We start from the raw sequence: 19,415 nt of genomic DNA on the forward strand, positions 1-19,415 counted from the left end.
TTAGGCAAGACACACCAGGCTGTGAACAGCAAGCAGCTCTGCCTGCTGGGCAAGTCCAAAGTTCTCCCCGTCAGCTGCAGGAAGGCACATCGCGCAAGTCACGCCACATCACCCGGCCCACATGTGCGAGCGAGTCCGTCCACGGAGCCCCGGTGTGGCTAAAGGACACGGCCACTGGCGGCCAGCTAGTCCCTTGAGCCACATGCTGAACCCCGAGAGGCGCCTACGTGGGCAAGACTGCAGAAAAAGGGCAGTTCGGAATACCTGGACTCTGCCAAAGCAGAGCTGGTCCCACAGTAAGCCTATTTCGGGAAGCGCCATTCGAAGCAGACACGGCCACACCGAGATCGTACCGGCGTGCACACAAGAAACCGAAGCTGTTGAAGCAACAGGAGCAGGCTGCATGAGCGGAGACCAGCCACAGCTGCCGAACTCTCTGCCGTCCAAGGAGGGGCACCGAGAGCAGCTTCTGCTCTCCCCCAGGGCGCCTCATGGACCAGCCCTGGCAATCTTGGCGAAGGAAGCAGGACTCACTCTCATGCCAGCCCAGCTTGCTGAGGCGCCTACTGAGTATGATGCATTTTATGTATTTATTACTGTACGTATCTATGTTTCTGCCATAAGTCACCTTGAGACCTTTGGGTAGAAGGTGGCATACAAATGGGATGGGACGGGGATGGGACGGGGACAACGATGACAACGGCGGCAGCAGCTTGCGGCTCCAGCCAACCCTTCCTGGCTTTTGTGCAGCGGGAACGGGAGAATGACTGTGGAACCCGCAGAGACAGACCATGCGTCTCGTTTGGGCCCCTCCGTCTATTTCAGCCACGCCTCTCCGGCTCTCCAAGGAATAAAGTGCAGAGACCATCCATGACTGCCAAGCAACCCGGGGATGTGGCCGGACGGCGGGAGAGGATCTCATTACACTTGTGCGGAGAATCTGAAAGAGTTGAGTCGAGCACAGCTAACCACTATTGAAACACCGTCAGTTACTCTGCCACGCAGAGCTCGCAGGAGGACCGGAGCGAGACGCTGTTCCAGCGGATGTGCCCTCCCTTTTCTCCTTGCCGTTTCTTGACAGAAATTAATCGTCGGGACTGATCTGCAGTGCAACTGACCTATTCAGGGACAACTGCAGAATCCTATAAGGGGTTGAGCCAAAGCAATCAGAAATAAAATCAGAGGATGCCTTTGAGTTAGTATGACAAAGTATGCAAGGCACCGAAAGTGAAACAGAGGAAATTAAGCAAGGATAAAAGAAGAGCAGGCCTGGAAGGAAACGAAGGGCTGAGAAAGGGGAGCAGGGATGGCAGGGAAGCAAAACACAGGAAGGCTCTGAGCTGAAAGCGCCTCCCATCCTTTGGAACGTTCCACCTGGAACGTTGCTTGAAGGACACGGACCTTTGGAAGAGCTGCTCCTCACGTGGCAACCCGCCCTTATCGGTGCTCTGTCACAAGCCAGGCGCGACAACCTGGCCCATGCTGGCAACAAAGCCGCTGCAGCTTTGCCCATCAGTAAGGCACAGGCCATCCTGTCTGCCAGTTTCACAGCACAAAAGGGAAAGGGGAGGGAGAGGATGGGTGCTCACAGGGCCCCATCAAAAGTGCTCCTTCTTAATAGCCCATAGAGACTCTCACAAAGTGGGTGCGAGAAAAGCACCAATGAACTCCATGGCAAATGGCCAAAACTATGGCCTCCACCGTCCGCGCTCAGAGAAATTTACAGTCCGGTGTAACCTTGATTTTTAATGGAGTCACATTTAATGAGCTTTAGCACCCGCTATAAAAAAAATCCTTATTACCTAACCCGCAAGTCAGAACGGCCATCAGGGAGTCCACAGCGCATCCCATCCACTGAATGGCTGAATCCTGGTCAGCACTTTATAGTCAAAATCCATCAGGCTCCATCGCCTTTAATCTTTTCCTGATTATTCTGTTACTGTAATTATAATCCATTGATCCTGAAATTTAAAGTGCTGTGGTTGCTGCAAGCTTGGTGGGGGGCTGGCAGAAGCACCCTCCCCATTTCTAGCCGTTACAAGCTCAGGTGAACACTCAGTGTGTGCCAGCATCGCCCTCGGAAAGCAATATACAACCATTTTAATCGCCCTGCCTACCACGCCTGGCAGGTTTTTTTTTTTTTAAGGAAAATCAGGACAGAATTGCTTCTCCACTAAGAAAGCTCTCAAAGCTGCACAGAAATCTTAAAACCAAGAATAAATGCCTTTTATTTTTATGGAGCTCATATTAACAGAGGAGAGAGAAGCCACCTCTCACTGTACGTACAGTTTGCCACTCAGCTTTAACTTCGGTTGCTGAGATTTTACTAACTTGCTTGCCTGCTGTGTTGTTATACACAAAGCCGTTTGGTTCACAAAACAACCCGAGTGAGGCATCACACAGCTCGTGTCCAGGGGAATGGGTTGGAAAGACTGCATCCCACCCCAAGCACCTGGATGGCCCTCCGGGTGGCCTGGTGTAACTTGCTGTCCTGCAACAGCAGGGCGTGGACCCCGTGGCCTTCATGGCCCCTTCCAGCTCAGCTATTCTGTGATGCTCTGATTCTGTGAGCTTTTTGCAGCAGCTTTTACTGATGCAAGGCAGTAATCAGCTCTCCAGCGCTTGTGCTCTCCTGCACAGGTCAGACCCTAAACAATACGCATTTCTAAGACACGCAGCCCGTTGGCATTTGGCTGCTTCATGCTTTAACCGCTCCATTCAGCACGAGATTGCAGCGTACTTGCGCATCACCCTTGCCAAAATGCCAACCAAGACTGCACCGGGGCATCTCTCTTTTATGTTAAATCTGAGTTTCAGATCCTCATGGAAACGGAGCAACACAACGATCCGAGACCACCTGGAGATCTAGCAAAGGACCCCTTCCATGACAGAAGAGTGCACAACTCCAAACAGCTCATCTCACCTCCACAGAAGCCCCCCGGACAATGATAAGAGGAGCGAAAGGCAGGCTCAGGGCAGTGGGGGCCCTTCCACGCAGTGTGACAGGTTTCGCAGGCAGGATTCGGCCCTCGGCGACCGGAATTGCAGTGAGCAGCTTCCCAGGGCAGTGCAGCTTCCCAGTCACTCCCGCACCGAGCCGCCCGCTTTCGCCGCTGCAGGTCACGCGAGGGCCATGTCCAGCTCGGCTCAGCACTGGCCGACTGCGCATTCAAAGCACAAACGAGCCCCGTGGGTCGCAAGCATGTTGCGATACGCTCCACGGAGCCGCCACGCGTCGTGTGATTGGAGGAGGGATGCGCGGCGACAGGACCGGTGGCCCCGGCCAGCTGTCCCAGGGGGCAGGGCGGCCCCTGTGCCTGGAGAGGTTGTTCACCCTGCCCGTCTGCTCCAGGAGGAAGTGCCCCCGGGATCGAGGAGGCACCGGGCAGCCGGCCGCTTGCCGGTGGGGCTCGCTGGGCGGAGCACTTTTCTGCCCCCCCCCCTTTTCACGGCACCTCCGGCTGACCAGTTCACGCAGCTGCTGACGGGGAGGGCTTTCAGGGCTGGCCGCTCTGCTCGGCCTCGCTTGCTCCCGGCCTCGCTTGTGCAACTCAGGCTCAGAGGTTAACAGCAAAGGGTTGCAATCCTGCCACACCTTGTCTGCGTGAGCAGGGTGTTCCTGCCAGAAAGCTGCCCGTGCTGGTTCATTCCCAGACCTCCTCCTCCTCCTCCATCTCTGCCCCTTCCACCATCACCACCTCCTCCTCCTCCACACTATTAATTGATTAATTCAATTTATACGCCGCCCACGAGCCACAGGCATGCACTCACATGCCCAATAAAGAGTCCTGGAGTGCTCAAAAGCTGGTTTGCTGACAGAGAGCATCTCGTTTGGTCCTACGACGGCGCTACTGTGCCCTTCAGGTAGGATCCTGCTGTGGATGCATTCGGTCCTCATCAGGGAATCCCCTGCCGTGGACGCTGGTGCTTTACACGGATGCTTTTGCCTGGGTATCTCCCTTACTCTCAAGCCACGCCGGCTGCGGGTGTCCCCTCTCCTCCACTGTGGACCAACGCCACCCCCTGTGTGTTTGCACCTGGCCTTGGGTTCTCCTAAAAGAGGGGCAGATCAGAGAGCCCCCCTTCCGCTCAGGAGCACCTAGAGCAGCTCCCATGTTCTAAACCCTGGGATGATGATGATGATGAAGATGCTGACGATGACGACGGCAAGGAATTAATTGGAAAGGCAAGAGGCGAACCGTGCTTGTAGTGCCATTTGAAACGCACGGCCCCAAATGCTTCCATATACTTAAACTCTTTCCAATGTGCTGCTCTTTTGCTGTTCAATTCCCCCACACATGGCTCCCCACACTCTCCCTGGCACGGGTTCAAGCAGCAGCAGCAGCACCACCACCACCACCACGTGAAGGACGAGACGACCGAGGCGGGCACCTACCGGCGAGCTCCTGGGGCGACTGGAGGCTGGCGGCCCCCTTGAGGTCCTCCGGGAGGGGGCCGCCCCCTTCCAGCACTCTGACTATCTCTCGCAGGCGCTGGCACTCCTCTCGCAGGCGGGCCTCCTCTTCCAGCTGCTCCTGCCGGGCCAGGCTGGCGGGGTTGAGGGCGAGGTGGAGCACTTTGGTTTTGCTGGGGTCATGAAAGCCCTGCGGAGCACAAAAGTGCGGCCAGTGAGGCTCAGCGGAGGCGCAGCACACCAACGAGGACAGGCTGGACACCGCAACACCGTGCACAAGCATTTTCGGGCCAGGACTTGGGCCAGGCTGCTGTTTTACCGTGGGGGTGTTACTTCCACGTTGTTAAAAAGCTCAGCGTGGGAGGGTCGATAGCCATAATCATCTAGCAAGGGGTAGTGGCGCCCAGCGCATGCTTTACGTGAAGCCAGGGCAATGTCTAAGGGACAGAACCAACGGCTTTATTATCAGGTGTTCCGCACTTCACCGGAACATATAATTTCAAGTCCATGCTGGATGCAGCCGCGGACTAATTGACCGCTGCAGCTCTTTGACATCAACTCAAATGTGGTCGTCATTAGTGCATTGTGTCAGCTTTTCCTGAGCAGGCTACTAAGAAGAAATTTCACGCTGCACATTTCCTGAGAGGTGAAGTATATTTATAGCAGTTTAACTGATCAGCCTGATCAAAGAATAGCTGATTAATTTCCTTTCAAAGAGAGACAACGGTGAAGTTAAACTGATATCTTTAGAAGATGCAGTCATGTACTTGGCAGACATTTTGCAAGAAAAACGGGGAGGCCGCAACGATCCCCCTTTTCTAGAAAGCCAAGATGCAAAGACAAGTAACAGGCTTATGCCTGCTTATTATGACGTGGTTCTCACATAATGGCAGCCCAGGATATGGGTAAGTATGACCTGTTGTTGAACTGTGAGCACTCTGGTTGGTTGGTTGGTTTGTTTTCTAGACTGTCCCATTACCAAAGTCTCAGAAAGGTTTAACAATGCAAAACGTAAAAATAAAACACAGTGTCCTAAAAATTCAACTAACAATAAAAGCCCAATTAGAACAATCAGGTCTTAAAACACTGGGAAAATAAAAAGGTTTTGGCCTGGTGCTGAAAAGAACAAAGTAACAGTGCCAGGCGAACCTCTCTGGGGAGTGAATTCCGCAATTGGGGCGCCACCACAGAGAAGGCCCTTCTCCAGGTAGTCACCCTCCTAATCCCCTTCAGGGAGGGCACCCGGAGAAGGGCGTCTGCCCTAGATCTTAAGGAACAGGCAGGCACATATGGAAGGAGACGCTCCTTCAGGCAACCAGGCCCTAAGTCCTGTTTATAGCCCAGTATGTATAACCCAACATCAAACCATGGCTCTCTTCCTGGTTTGTTCAGTATTAACAACTCACAGTTAAACCACAGTACAGCATTCACATACAAGGACAATCCAGGATTTAGAGACAACCAATGATTCAATAACAAACCATACCCAACCTAATGCTACATGCAAACCAGGCCTAACCTTCCTTCAGCTTGCCATTAGCTATGGCCAGCCACCTCCCAGCTATAAGTTTTCTGCCTCGGGAAGAAGTGCTGAGAAAAAGGTGTGCAGTGGAAGCCCATGCACACAGAGAAATGCACACAGGTGAAGAGGCTGGAGAAAGTACAGCGGGCTGTATTGCTTGAGCTCAGGGATGGGAGTGGCTGTCTGGCCCACTGGTCAGAGCCCCCAAAGGCTCTGTTTAGCAACCCAAATACCACTACACACCACCCATGATCCAGAGCCTCGTAGCCAGCAGGGGATAATTAAGGACTCCACCCAGCCAGTTAATAAAAGAAATTGATCTTTGATGGGCCATCAAATCTTCTGCATTGCCCATTTCAAAAGCAAGATAGGGCTGTATTGAATCCATCTCCAGAAGCATCCTGGATCGTTGGTACTAGGGATGCGATCTCTCACAGCCTCTGTGAGTGCCAATGAAGCAGAAGAGGCTCAGGTGAAGTGGACAGAAGGGAGATTCAGCTCACTAGTGGCAAAGGTGAATGAAGCTGGCAAAACAGGAAAAATTAGAGTTCCAAAGGGGTTTTATGCAGCAGAGAAGCCCACGAGGAGCTTCAAAGAAGCCGTTTATGTCAGCAGCGCTGGGTTTGCTTCCTTCCACTTGGAGCATCTAAGAGAAAATCCATGCAAAACTCAAATAATTTAACAGGGGAATGAAATACTGTATGGCCTTGTGTATCACTGCTTGGACAACCAACCTGCTAAATAAATGGTTAAAAGAGAGGGCTGTTTTTCTATCTTGTTCCTTCCTGCAGAGGACAAACACATGGTCAAAACAGCAGCTCTCCTTGGTGACTGACACTTCCTTGGCCAGCAGTAAATTCTCCTACGGAATTTGCATTATGAATTAGGGTTGCACAGTAGATCCATTTTCAAAGCAAAACACCCAACGCAAAGGACCATTTTTCACTTCACCCTTTTCTTGAGCAGAGTTGGGAGCGAACATCGCAGAAGCTTACAGGTTAAAGATCTTGCAGCTGTTTTAGTGCCCTCTAGTGATACACGAACGGATGCACAAACCCCTTATTTAACAGCAGAACACAGCCGAAGAAAACACCGCTGGTGGCAGAGGCCCAGCAAAGAGTTAAAAAGCATCCATGCAACACAAGGCTTAAAATCTTGCTCAGGCTGCCTGTGCCCTGGAACTGTCAAAAGGTGGGTGCAAAGGGGGATTAACAGGACTTGGCTGAAAGGACCCGGCGGAGTTGCCGTAAGAAGCCTTTGTATGCACGTAAACGCAGGCCAAGGCAGCGTTCATGGGCGGCTGGTAGAAGTTGAGTTCCCGGTGCAACGGTGGGATTGCCCCCGTCAGAAGCAGGAAAGATTTTAACAGCCGTCTAGCCAGGCACTGCGTGCCTCTGAAATGCATGTGGCTTGCAGGCCATCTGCCTTGGTGAATTGTGCAGGGCAAGAATCGCAGGGGAAACATCCCCCCCCCCCAAATGTTTGCAAAAAAAACCCCCCCCCCCCATAAGTGGTAGGTTCCAAGATCCACAGGCTGGATGCTCATGAAAAGGGGCCTAAGCCATTCAAGGCTCACGGGGGTGCAGCTTCTTGCAAGTGGGGGATTCAGAAGCGCATTCCCATCCCTCCAGTCATTAATCAGGCCATGCTTTGGTGGAGCTGCAAAAGGCCAACCTGCGACATCGGAGATTTAATCCTAGGCATTCACCACTATAATATAATGTCCGTGAACTTAAGGCTGCATCTCAGGAAGGCTTGACTCCTAAGGCTGTACTGCAGGGATCAAGGAGGAGCAAGCAATGGTGGGTTATTCGCGCCAATTCCTAGCTCAAAATCCACTCCCGGTGTGGGGCCGCGAGCACGTCTCCCCGTCCCTCCTTCCCTCCTTCCCTCAGCCCATTGTGCCCCGCTCTTTCCACAGATCTTATAAACGTGCAGGCGTGAGGTAGCCCGGGCCAGGTTGCACGGAAACGCAGTGCATTCTTCTGAGTCCACCCCCACTTGAGTCATTGTTTGGGGAGCTGATCGCATGACATTAAACGTCAGGCACGTGCTGGAACCGCATTGTGAGACGGAGCCAGCATTCAGGGCTGCAATAGAATCCATCTCATTTTAAATTTCTGGGAAAGATCAAGAATGTATTTCAATGCAGGTAGTGGGTGCGCATCTCAAAGCGTGCAGGTCAAGGACTCCTGGCTAAGAAGGAAGGCCGTGCCTTCCATTGTGTACGACTGATATTAGAGTGGCCGAGTAGCGCTGCTGCGAAGATAAAGGCGTTGTGGGAAAGGGCAGCCGAACGCTGAAACGGAGCAGGGCAGACCCGCCGTTTTGGGGGTGCTCTGGTGCTATACAGCCCCTGCACCTTTCCCCCCCATCGCCTTGTTCCAGCTTCACCTCGGCTGGCTTGGGCATAAGGGTCCTTTTAAGAAAGCAAAAAGAAAACCAAGGCGTCCCTTTCAGAAAGGTCAAGTGCAGATTTAATACTGACTGACAAACTCAGCAAAGCACAAGTTATATCATAAAAATGAAAGAAACCCGTACCCACGTATCACTTGATTTGCTGATGAAGATGTACAGGGTCAGGAAGGCTGGCCCAGACCGAGCGGTGGGTGATCTCGGGGCCAAAGCCTGAAGGCTGTCAAAAATCCCGGCATGACAGTCCGCACCGTGAATTTGAAATTGAAATATTTTTATACTGCCTTCTGAGGCAAAGCCGCCTCAAGGTGGTTTGCAAAGGAACTTTAATATAGAAACTGCAATTAACTAGGACTTTTTTACTTAAATAACAGCAATGGTAAAGACCACTTCTACAAAGAAAAATGGGCATCTGTTCATTGAAAAATCAGACTGGAACACTGAGGTCTTTAGAAGTCATTTGAAAGCAATTAGGGAGGGACAGAAACATGCACAATGGGGGGGGGGGGGATTCCAGAAGGATGGGCCACCACTCTGACGGCCTCACCCATGCTCCTGCATAAGCCTGCTGTTCAGGCACCCAATCAGAATAGCTCTCTAATAACTGTTCCGGCTGTTTCAGAAATCCTCTCATCTGGGTAACTAAACCATCAGGTTCAGTCCCATCAAACATACTGAGAGCGAGAGGAAAAAACAGAATTGCAAAATTCTATCAATGCCATATGGGATCCGTGGAAGAAAATCCTAAGGAAATGTTTTGAAACCATTTCTTGTCGATACTGCCTCTTTGTGGAAACAGACCGGAGTAGATGGTCCATCTCTCTGAAACAAATTGAATTTTGGTTCAATGCAAAATCTATTCTCTGTTTGCCAACCAGGTATGAAATGCAGAGACAACGGGAGAACAGTTGGCGGGAAAGGGGGGGTGATGAGGAGAGAGACCCTAATGGAAGATCTACAGCTATTTTGATGGAAGAATGGCAAAAAATAAGGTTTGTCAATTTGCCAATCCTACTGGGGAGAGTCTTTTCTGCACCCACGCCTCTCGAGGCACACGAGAGCCGGAGGGCTCAGCTTTGGCTTTCTCTCATTGGGAAAAAGCGCATTAGGGACCGAAAGGGTACTGCTCAGTTCAAGGGTTGATTTTGCACTTCTGAAATGTAGGATGTGGTGTCGGGAGTGGGCAGGAAATGATAAAAGAGAGGCAACAACTAAAGAAGGCGAGAAGGAGGGCCTAACGGAAGTAGAGAAACCAAGGTGCTGCTCTTTAGGAAGAAGGCTGACCTGCTCATGCGGAAGCAGCTGGCATAGCAAGAAACCCACACGCCAGCCCAAACCGAAGGCTCTGCTGCTTTTACTGCTCCCAGTGGTGGCTGAAAGGGCCACATGTTCGCTTTCTGCTGAAAGCTTAAAAAAACGGCGTGACTTGGTGCTCAAGGGAGCAAAATGGCGCCAGCGTCGCGAATGGGCAGGAAACAATGGTGCATGAACAGCCAAACCAACAAGGCCCTCTCTTGATACTCGTACTGAGAGAATACACCTTGTTTTGTTCTGCTGTTATCGGAGGCTCACGAGGGGAGGGATGGGGTGGGATGGGATGGGATGTGTTTAAGAGCACTGAGTGCAACTCAGATGATCCAGGTTCCAGTCTCCACTCAGCTAACTAGGTGGCTTTGGGCCAGTCACAGGCTCTCAGCCTAACCTACCTCACAGGGTTGTTGTCGTGGGAATAAGATGGAGAGCAGAAGGGGGAGAATGATGTAAGCCGCTTTGTATTGCAACAGGACCACAAGCAAGTCAGGGTGAGCTTTGCTGGCTGGCGCTTTCTTCTTGGACCATAGGAGGATGTTGTCTCAGCAGCAAGTTAAAGCCCACCATCTGTAGTATGGACAGCTCCATCCTCTCAGGCTGGACTGTCAGAAGACCTTCACCTGATACTGTGGCCTCATCTTTCCACAAGGAGGATTTGCTTGTGGTTCAGCCTCTGTCTCAGGAATGCTGCCTCAGGGGGACGTGAGTAGGGAATAGAAAACAGACTGTCCCTCCCCTGAAAGAGCAGTCTGAGCCGTGCCTCCACCAGCATCTTCTACGACACCCTGAAAAGACCGAGGCCCAGGGGAAAGGGCACCTGTGCCATGTCTCTTTCAAACACCACCTCTTCTGCCCATGCTTTGGATTAATCTTGTTTGCAGCTGAAACCAACCCTAAGAACTTCTGCTTGCCCCGTCTTCCCTGATTTCTCCCTTTCTTTCTTTCCTTGGTTGATGCTGAAATGCAAGCTACAGCTTCCTCTCGTCAAGGTTAGGATGCAGGGAATAAAATGTCTTTCATTCTCTAAACAGGAAGTTGCACCTCCTGTCTTTCAATGTAATGCACTCAGATCCTCTAGGACTGAACGGGCCGAAAGTCTGAACACTCCAAACGACAGTTTTGCAAACTCGCTTAAAGCCGTCCCGTTGGACTCAGTGGAGCTGAAGAGTGCTTCATCTTGAAGGGCCTTTATGAGTGGTAAGCTCCGAATCGTCCCCAGTGGCATTTTTAAGGGACAGCTGGGACCAGGCATTTCTTCACAAATACCGCAAGGGCACACGGGGCATAAAGAGATGAAAGGGGGTTCCGTTCGACCCCAAGTTGGGAGTGTTCGCTCGCCTGGAGATCACCGCCGTGGTGTCAACTCGGTTCTGGCTGCGCTCTGCACTCCCCAAACAGCGCACCATCCGAATCTCACGCGTGTGACGATTTGTTCTCCCTTTGTGACTGCCTTGGTAAACCCATGGCTTAGTCCTCGAATGGTAAGGAGCCGGGGGAACGCATTCCTCCACTCCGTGTGTGGCATCTGCAAATGAAGAGTAATCCTCGCCCCCAAAACACGGCTTTAATGGAATTGCTGCTGCTTCATTTTGCGTCTTTGCTCAGGCTTGTTAAAAGTGATTAGAGAAAAACCCTAAACTGCACTGCATCCAAACAGTTCCCTCTGGGCCCGGCGCACAAAAGGCAAACATGCTGACCCAACGCCCCACTCCCTCTGTTATGGCGGATAACCGCCCTCGGGGGACGACTAAAAGCCCTTCAGACAAGCTGCACGCGCACAGTAATGGCCTGCGAAGATAGGACTAAGCTAGCGAGCAGAGCAGCCAGCCAGGCCGGGCTCCAGACGTGCACATCCTTGCCACGGGAAATGCTGCCACAAGATTCTTATACAAGTTTTTTTTTTCTTGCTCTGCTCTGCTCTGCTCTGCTCTGCTCTGCTGTTCATTCTTCATTCCTTGCCCCCAAAAGGCTCCTGCATAACTTGATATAGCTACATATAAACTGGAAGATGAAATGATGAAGGCTTTGTAGGCCTCCCAGGGTCCTTTGCAAAAGGAAAAAAGGTGAGATATGAAAGTAATGTGATAACAAGATCGACCAAGATCGATTCAATGGGTGTTTGCAGAGTTTGCTCCCATATATTGACTACATTTTATATCCCACCAGTTTTTCCCTCTAGCAAAGTGTTCCTGGTGGCTTCCATGCAAATCCTCCTCTCCATGTTTGCAAATTTTTAAGTACGCATGCTTAAGAACACCACTGAGAGCAAGCCAGCCAAAACAGGGCCACGTTTGTTTGCGGATACCCAGGCCAGTGGTGGAAGGACAATGAGTCTCAACCATGAACGTTTCCTTCTTGACTTTGTGCAAGTCTTGCTCCACAAAGAGCTCAAATGAGTCAATGTCAAAGGAAATCAACCCTGACAGCTCCATAGAAGGCCAGATCCTGAAGATGAAACTCAAACACTTTAAGAAGGAACAGCTCCCTGAAGACCCTGATGCGAGGCAAAAGGAGAAGAGGGCGGCAGAGGATGAGGCGGCTAGTTGGAGTCACTGGGGCAATGGGTGTGAGCTTGGGATGGTGGAGCACAGGAGAGCCTGGAGGAAGGTTGTCCATGGGGTCGTGAAGGGTCGGACATGACTTAGTGACCAAACAAACAAAAAGCCTCGCTCAGACATGCTACAGAACAAATGTCTGTTCATGTTCTTCCTAGAACCACTGGTTGGACAGCGCTCCGTGCCGTTTGCCTTGCTATTATGGGATGCCAGCAGAAGCAAGCGTGTGTGTTGGCCTCTTTGGGGACATTCGAGCCGAGAGACCACAAGTGACCGCAGCAGCTCCACCTCTCCACTGCAGCCCATGTGCGCATCCATTGTAGGTTTGGGAATTACACGTGTGGGAAATTATAGTTTTCCAGATTTCTGTTTTGTTTTCAAACTCGAGAGGCAAGTTCATAATTGCAAAGTCAAAGAAATAACAGCCTTTGATCTGTGATTTGATTAGGAAGGGTGTTCCCACTCTATTCCTCACTGAAAACAACCTTTCTGCATTCAAAAAGTCACAGCTCAAACATTTTAAATATCTTCTTCAGCACATATGGGGAAGCAGGTACCTGTGGGGGAAATGCTGCAGAGAATTAACACAGAATTGGGCTTCGCTGCCCTTTAATACTGAGCTCCAACTGGGCAATGCTATCGAGATACACAAAACCGACATAAAGCATGCGACACAGAGCAACTGAACCCTAACAGTGCGCAATTAAAACAGAAGGACACACCAGCAGCCCCCACAGAGCTCCCAGGAAAGCTTTTCAACCTTCCTGCTCAGACTCTTGCCCCTGTTATTCCTGAGCAACCGGCAGCCCACGGCTGGGGGCACAGCGCCAAGCAACCCATGCCTCCGGACTCATCCAGGGAAAGCAGGCCATTATTTCCAATTTCATCCTGAAGCGAAACGCGTGGAGAGCTGAACATTCTGAAATGATATTTTGCGAGAACACCAACGCAAGGACGAGCGCCGCACAGGCACTGAGAGGACAGCTCCCGTTTTGCCTCGACGTTACACAGCAAATGAATTCTGGATCAGAGGATGCTTTTCAAAGTGATACGATGTGGGGGCTGCTGGGGAAGGTACAGCCCAGGTCTTTTTCTAGCCAAATGACTGTGGAGGGGCTGAGTCACTTCAGGAAGTCCTGCAGACTGTTCCTTCCCCACGCCTGTTCCCAGAGATCGCCGGAATGACCTGTGCGGACTCCCGACCGGAGACTTACCCACTCAGACTCTCTCTCAGTGGTGCGGTATAATTCCTCCTTTCAAGTTAGGTTTAATTCTGTGTTTCCCTTATAAAGCGCATTTCTGGAATTAATTCAGAGGGGATTTTAAAAAGGAGATCCCAGGAGAGAAAAGTAGTACAAATTTTCCAAGCTAGCCTAGGACCCCTTATTATTCAAAGATCAAGAGAAGCCTCATAGTGCAATACGAGGGACCGAGCATCCCCCCCCCCACATGATACAGCTCTTAAAGGAGAGAGAAATTTCAGCATAATGAGCTTTTCTACTTAATACACCTAATTGCCACTGTATTTTTTTCAAATAAGGAAACATCGCCTTAGGAATAGATAAAAATATGTGTTATTATTGGTCATGCTAGAAGAATAATCAGTATGATGGAAAATTGTGTGTCGAGATCAGAGAGCAATAATAGAAGGCCACTCAGGAAGTGCTAAGAAGAGTTCCCATTGATCCGAGTGTGGTATATTTTGCAATCAAATACTCCCGAAATGTAAATATATCCTCCCAGAAGTATATGGCATTTGCCAGCAGTTGGATCATTTTCACGTTGTTTAACTCAGAGAAGATGGCGAAACCTGAGTGAATTCCCAAGTGCTGACTTTGGCAAGCGCTCTGTCAGGGCTGGGATGTGGCAATTGCACCGGAGATCATCCGAAGATGGGGTGGGCAGATTACGATGACAGATTCCTACACCCTTGAACGGAGGTTCCGCAGCTCTCCTGACCACCCCGCTGGACGTTTTGCGGTGCAATGGCAAAAGAATCCGTGGTTCGCGACTGCAATCTGGCCGAAGCTTGAAAGCATCCAGTCCAGTTTGTTTCCTGGCTAAACGTGGCCTTTTGGAGTCTCCGCAGTGGCGTAACCAGCCACTTGGGGCTTTGAAAGGCCAAAACTGTGCTCCGACTTGAGATCGGGGCCGGAAAGTCCTCCATGTGATGTCCGTGCTGTTTTGTCCTCCCAGGCAGTGTAGCAGTGACTTCAGTTGAGGCTCCCGACTTCCTTCAGGGGTGGTCTTAGATTTCAAGAGGTACCTGATTTAAAGACACCTGTGCCCAGAAGTCCTGAGGAACAGCTTCCAAAGCAGCACGCAACCAGCGCAGCGTTCCCAAAGGGCTTTGGGATGAGCCGTTTTGGAAAGCAAGGCCCGGTCCTGGATAACCAGCCGCTTAGCAGCTTTGTGATGTTGCATCTGTGCTTCGCCTGCACAAGTGCGTGAAGCAGCAACATTTCTTCCCACGCCGCCGCTGCCACTAGAGGCAAAAATCAACCCAGCCATCGTCCAGCGATCTCCCCTTCCTCCCAGCTGCTCTGATGATGGGATGGGCACAGGAGCAGCATGACCCACTGAAAAATCCTTTGCTGAATAGACCACAAATCATCACTGGCCCAAAGGTGGGCTTTTCCTTACTGCAGAGCAGGAAATGCAAGTGAGACACATGGGCCCCAATCCACCAGCCCTCTCTTCTTGACCAGGCCCCCTCGTCCCTGTCTTGCCCAAGCAGGGCACTAGAGAGGGGAAAGCCAGGTTGCACAGCTCTGCCGGAGAGCTTTCTCGCCCTGGTGGCCACTGGCCCTCCTGGCTTTGGACACGGGAAGGGCTTGCTCGGCGTGGGAGCCGCGGATTCCAGGCTGTGGCTCGGCCAGCCCAGACACCCAAAATTACTGACCCCCACCTGCTGATACAGATCTTGCAATACTTAGAACAAAGGACAAATGCAAAGCAGGTGTAGGGGTTGAGACTGAGGACATGCGGTGGCCAAGAGGGTCAGCGCGAGTGGCGAGGACGGCCAGCCCAGGGGAGCTGGCCAGGCCTTGGGAGAGAAGCAGAAGCCACGTGCTTGGCTCTTCCAAATCGTCCAGCTCTGAAGCCCAGTCTGCGGCATTAGCATCCTTCTGATCCTGAGCAGCCTCAGGGGGAATGAAGGATCCAACTTCCTGGCTCTCTGGAAGCTCTGGCTCTCTTTCCCAGCGGAATCGCTCAAAAGCCGGCGCTGCTGGATCTGTCCAAAGCATCAGTGTGATTCCGCAGAGAAACCCCCGTGTCTCCCCCTTCCTATTTCCACGGGGAGCAGCATGAAACCACAGCCAGTGCAAGCCCCTCGAATCTGCTTCCCGCATCGATCTCCATGCTGTGAACGGCTCGGAGGCTCTGGGTCAGCAGACGCGGCCAGCAAAGGGCACACTGCCCCATTATATGGGGATTTAGAAAGGGCGGCTGCACTGTTGTAAGTTCCCATTCCTCCTGGATAATCCCCTTGTAATGAAGCCATTATCAGCATCTGGACAGGTGTTAAGTGATGAGCTGCTGGGGAGATTATCACCTCCTGCTCATCCCCTGCACAAACGGAAGGGGGGCAAGAGGCAGTGTAATTGCTGCCCCTTCTGCCAGGGGGTCAGAGGTACCATCGGCTTCCCTTTACCAGCACCCTCCTCCACCAGAAGGCCAAGCAGGAATTCGAGTAACGAAGAAGGGGCAAAGCTAAAATCCCACCAAGCTCGCCAGGATGTTAGCCTCGCTGTGATTTAACACACCGCTGGTCTTTAGGGATGCTTGGCGGGGGCTCTTGGGTAACCCCCAAGCCAGGCATTACCCAGGGTTAGGCCTGGGGTTAGGGATGACCCACTTAACTCTAAGAGCATCTCGCACCTCGCTCAAGACTGACGCAGTGCTGCATGCGCCCCCAACCTTCCAGCCCCATACCCCATTTGGGGCATGGGGGCTGTGCGGACAGGAAGGGTCCCACACGGTGAGAACAGTGCTGTCACCCAGCAGCTGGCTGTGCATTCAAAGAGGCGTCAAGTGAAAGAGTCAGCAATGCAAGGAGAATTACAAAGCACCATTAAACAGCCCCAAATCCTCATGCATATTTATAAGAGACATGGCAATGAGGCTAAATCAATACTCCTCCCTTCCTTCATTACGTACTGCTTGGGAAAGTCAGATCCAGTGATGCACCGTTGCTATGTTCATTTTTTCAGTGGGGAGGAAAAAATAGTCCTTTATCAGGGGTTCTCATACAGCTTCACGCCACAACATGCAATGTGTGTGCATGGACACACACACACATGCACACACAGACACAGGGAGAAAAAGAGAGATGGCGAAGGCAAAGAGGAACACAGATTCAGAGCAGTACCAAAGCAGGATGGTTATGGCTATCCCACCATTTTTCACCATGTAAGGCGCCCAAGGCAATGTGTGCTCTTATCCTCTTTTCCATGTTACAGGCAGTCCTCAAGTTACGAACATCCAAGTTACGAACAACCCGTACTTATGAACAAACTGCCATAAAGCTTATTATTATTTTTTTAAATGCTGCAGAAAATTGTCATCACCAGAAAGAGAGAGAAAGTGAAAGGGGTGAGAAGGAGGCCTCCAAAGCATGTTTTCCCACCTTGCCCATCTGAAGAGGGAAATCTTTCCAGCATTTCCTTGCTGCAAAAAGGAGGCACTGCTGAGTTTGGGTGTGTGTGGGGGTGTGGGGTAGAGATACTTGCATTTTTCCACTTTCATGGGGATCCTGCACCCTTAACCCCTGCAAACATGGAGGGCCAACTACATGTGATCTGACTCGCATACAAATTTGACTTAAAGAAGAATGTCCATTTTCTCAGGAACAGAGCTCATTCATAATCTGGGGACTGCCTGTATCCTTATACTGAGCACAAGAGGCAGGCTGGGCTGAAAGTCTGTGGCCGGCCGGAGGCGCTCAGGGCCATCCAAGGCTGAGGATCCACTGCCCTGCAGGAGAACCTTCTCTAAGATGTTTGGATTGAAAATTTTAAAAGCTCCAGTGCCAAAGCTTGGGCTTCCTTATCTGGGCATCAATCCATAACAAAAAATGTGAATGAGTCACAGTGACTAAACAACAGAAAGATTTCACTGCTCCTACGAACCTTTCTTCAGTTTTATAGTTGCATGAGACTATTTCTGGATGATTGCTACTGGAGAATTTCCATCAACCATGTAATCCAATGATCTATGAACTATAAAACTTGTTTTAGAAGGAGAATTGTTCTCGCGTCTCTCATCCAACAAGGATGGCACACATGATCTTTCCTAAATCCAGAGTTCACGTGAAAAATTTCAGCTCACTTGGAGTGAAGGGAATGTAAAGACGAAAGTATTACTCATCCCAAGAACCTCTCCTTACCTTGCAGTCAGCCAAGTATGTGCTTTCAAAAAGGTGTGTAAGAATTTCGGAAGGGACGCATGCTGCAAAGCAGGGGCTTTTTTTGGTGCGGGGGAGGGTTCCCCTCCAGCTTGCAGAGATCTGAGTGGTGTATACGCATGCAAATATAAAATAACCATTTGGGTAGAATGTGATCCATGCCATTTCTGTCTGCTTCTCTCTGGAATGTATACATGACCAAGGACTCTGGATAATTAACAGTGGTGGCCAAGATCCACTACACCGGGATAGACGTTTCTGGAATGGCAGCCACCACAAGTTGGCTGTCAAAGCCACATCTGAAACGCAGGAGACTTTCCAAACTGATTGGTGATATGAAATGAGGTCTGACGTTTGGTGGTGAAGAGAGTCAAACATCTCTTAGATCCCAGTAAGGACTTGGAGCTAAAATGGTGTGCGGGAGTACTTCCCCAGGGTCCTCACGTGCTTCAAGTGGCAAGCGAATTCTGCTACGGACAAAACCATTTGGCACTGAGGATGTCCCTGCTCTGGATGCCTAACATTCCGGCAGAATTCCACAGGGTTGCATGCAAACTGTTCCCAGTCCTACCTAGAGATGCCAGGGGACGTTCCATGCAACTTCAGCATGAGTGGGATGAGTTCCACCACGAAGTCACTGCCATTCTCCATTTGAGAACGTCTAGACCAGCCTTCCCCAGCCTGGTGCCTTCTAGACACGTTTGGACCACAACACTCAGAATTCCCAGACAATGGCCCTGCTGGATGGGAATTCTGGGAGTTGCGGTCCAAATGCCTCTGAAGGCCACCAGGTTGGGGAAGGCTGGTCTAGACTGCACTTCCTTCTCATCTGCAATCCCACTGAGGAAGGAGAAACACCAGCACAGAAAGGAGCTCAGTGATGGATGGATTCCTCCCACCCGACTCTGGGCTCTGGGCACTGCTTTTGTGGCCTGGCAAGATGTCGTCTTTCAGCTGCCCATGTTACAGCTCTCAGGAAGTGCCTGCAAGGCAACATCCATTCAACAGACTTTCAATTCATGTCACTGAGGAAGCATTCATTATTTTTATGACTTTTCCATAGATACCATGACTTTGGAAGCGAGCCGCTCATTTCACTGTACCACATGTCACAATAGTGTTTTGGAGTCTGCGCCGGGCCCTGGTGGATCAGGCACCTTGTGAGACAGAGCGGGCAAAATGCAGAAGAACTACAGAGCCTCGGCTACACTCCTGAAGTTCCATCTTTTCACATTCCTCAATGGCCGAGCAAACTCGCCAGCCTCTCAACTGCTCTACACAAGACCTGACTTTCCCAGCATAGTTTCTCCACCCTTTTCAGCACTGCTAGATTCACCATGATTTCCAGCAAAACACCAGCAGAATTCGGAAGGATGCAATTTCCTGCCCAAACAGATGCCTGTTCCTTATGTTACTTGACCATCTTACCACAATGTCTAAGTTGAATTACGTGGTTGTTTAATTTTTACTCTATTCCCTCTTCCATTTCCCCCGATACAACTGAGGGGTTCAATCAATCCACAGTAGAAGGCCAACATGGGTCAAGCACCTCCTTAAGATCGTCAATTTGGGTCTACATAGATGATGAGATTGTTAGCATAAAAGAAAGTTGCAGCTGCCTCCATCAAGTTCAAGTATTTTCATTTCCCCTATTTTCTATGGCATGATTAGCAATTGATCTTGGACTTCTGGTGAGGACATGTCTGTAATGAAAAGAGACAGCTCCCGAATTAAGCTGAATAGGAAGAGCACCGATGAGTTGACCTGGAACGGCAACGTCACATCACCACC

The 19,415-nt window shown here is 50.9% G+C and overlaps 1 protein-coding gene across 1 annotated transcript in view; it reads right to left on the reverse strand.

The window, feature by feature from the left end:
• MAD1L1 (mitotic arrest deficient 1 like 1) overlaps positions 1-19,415 on the reverse strand; it is a 365,974-nt gene that overhangs the window by 128,135 nt on the left and 218,424 nt on the right. Inside the window, exon 16 of the mRNA XM_044433287.1 lies at positions 4,397-4,604. Coding sequence (XP_044289222.1) covers positions 4,397-4,604 — 208 coding nt within the window. The remainder of the gene's footprint in view (positions 1-4,396; positions 4,605-19,415) is intronic.

This window comes from Varanus komodoensis, unplaced genomic scaffold (genome assembly GCF_004798865.1).
Source record: "Varanus komodoensis strain SLA01 unplaced genomic scaffold, ASM479886v1 scaffold26, whole genome shotgun sequence".
In the NCBI taxonomy this organism is placed as follows: Eukaryota; Metazoa; Chordata; class Lepidosauria; order Squamata; family Varanidae; genus Varanus; species Varanus komodoensis.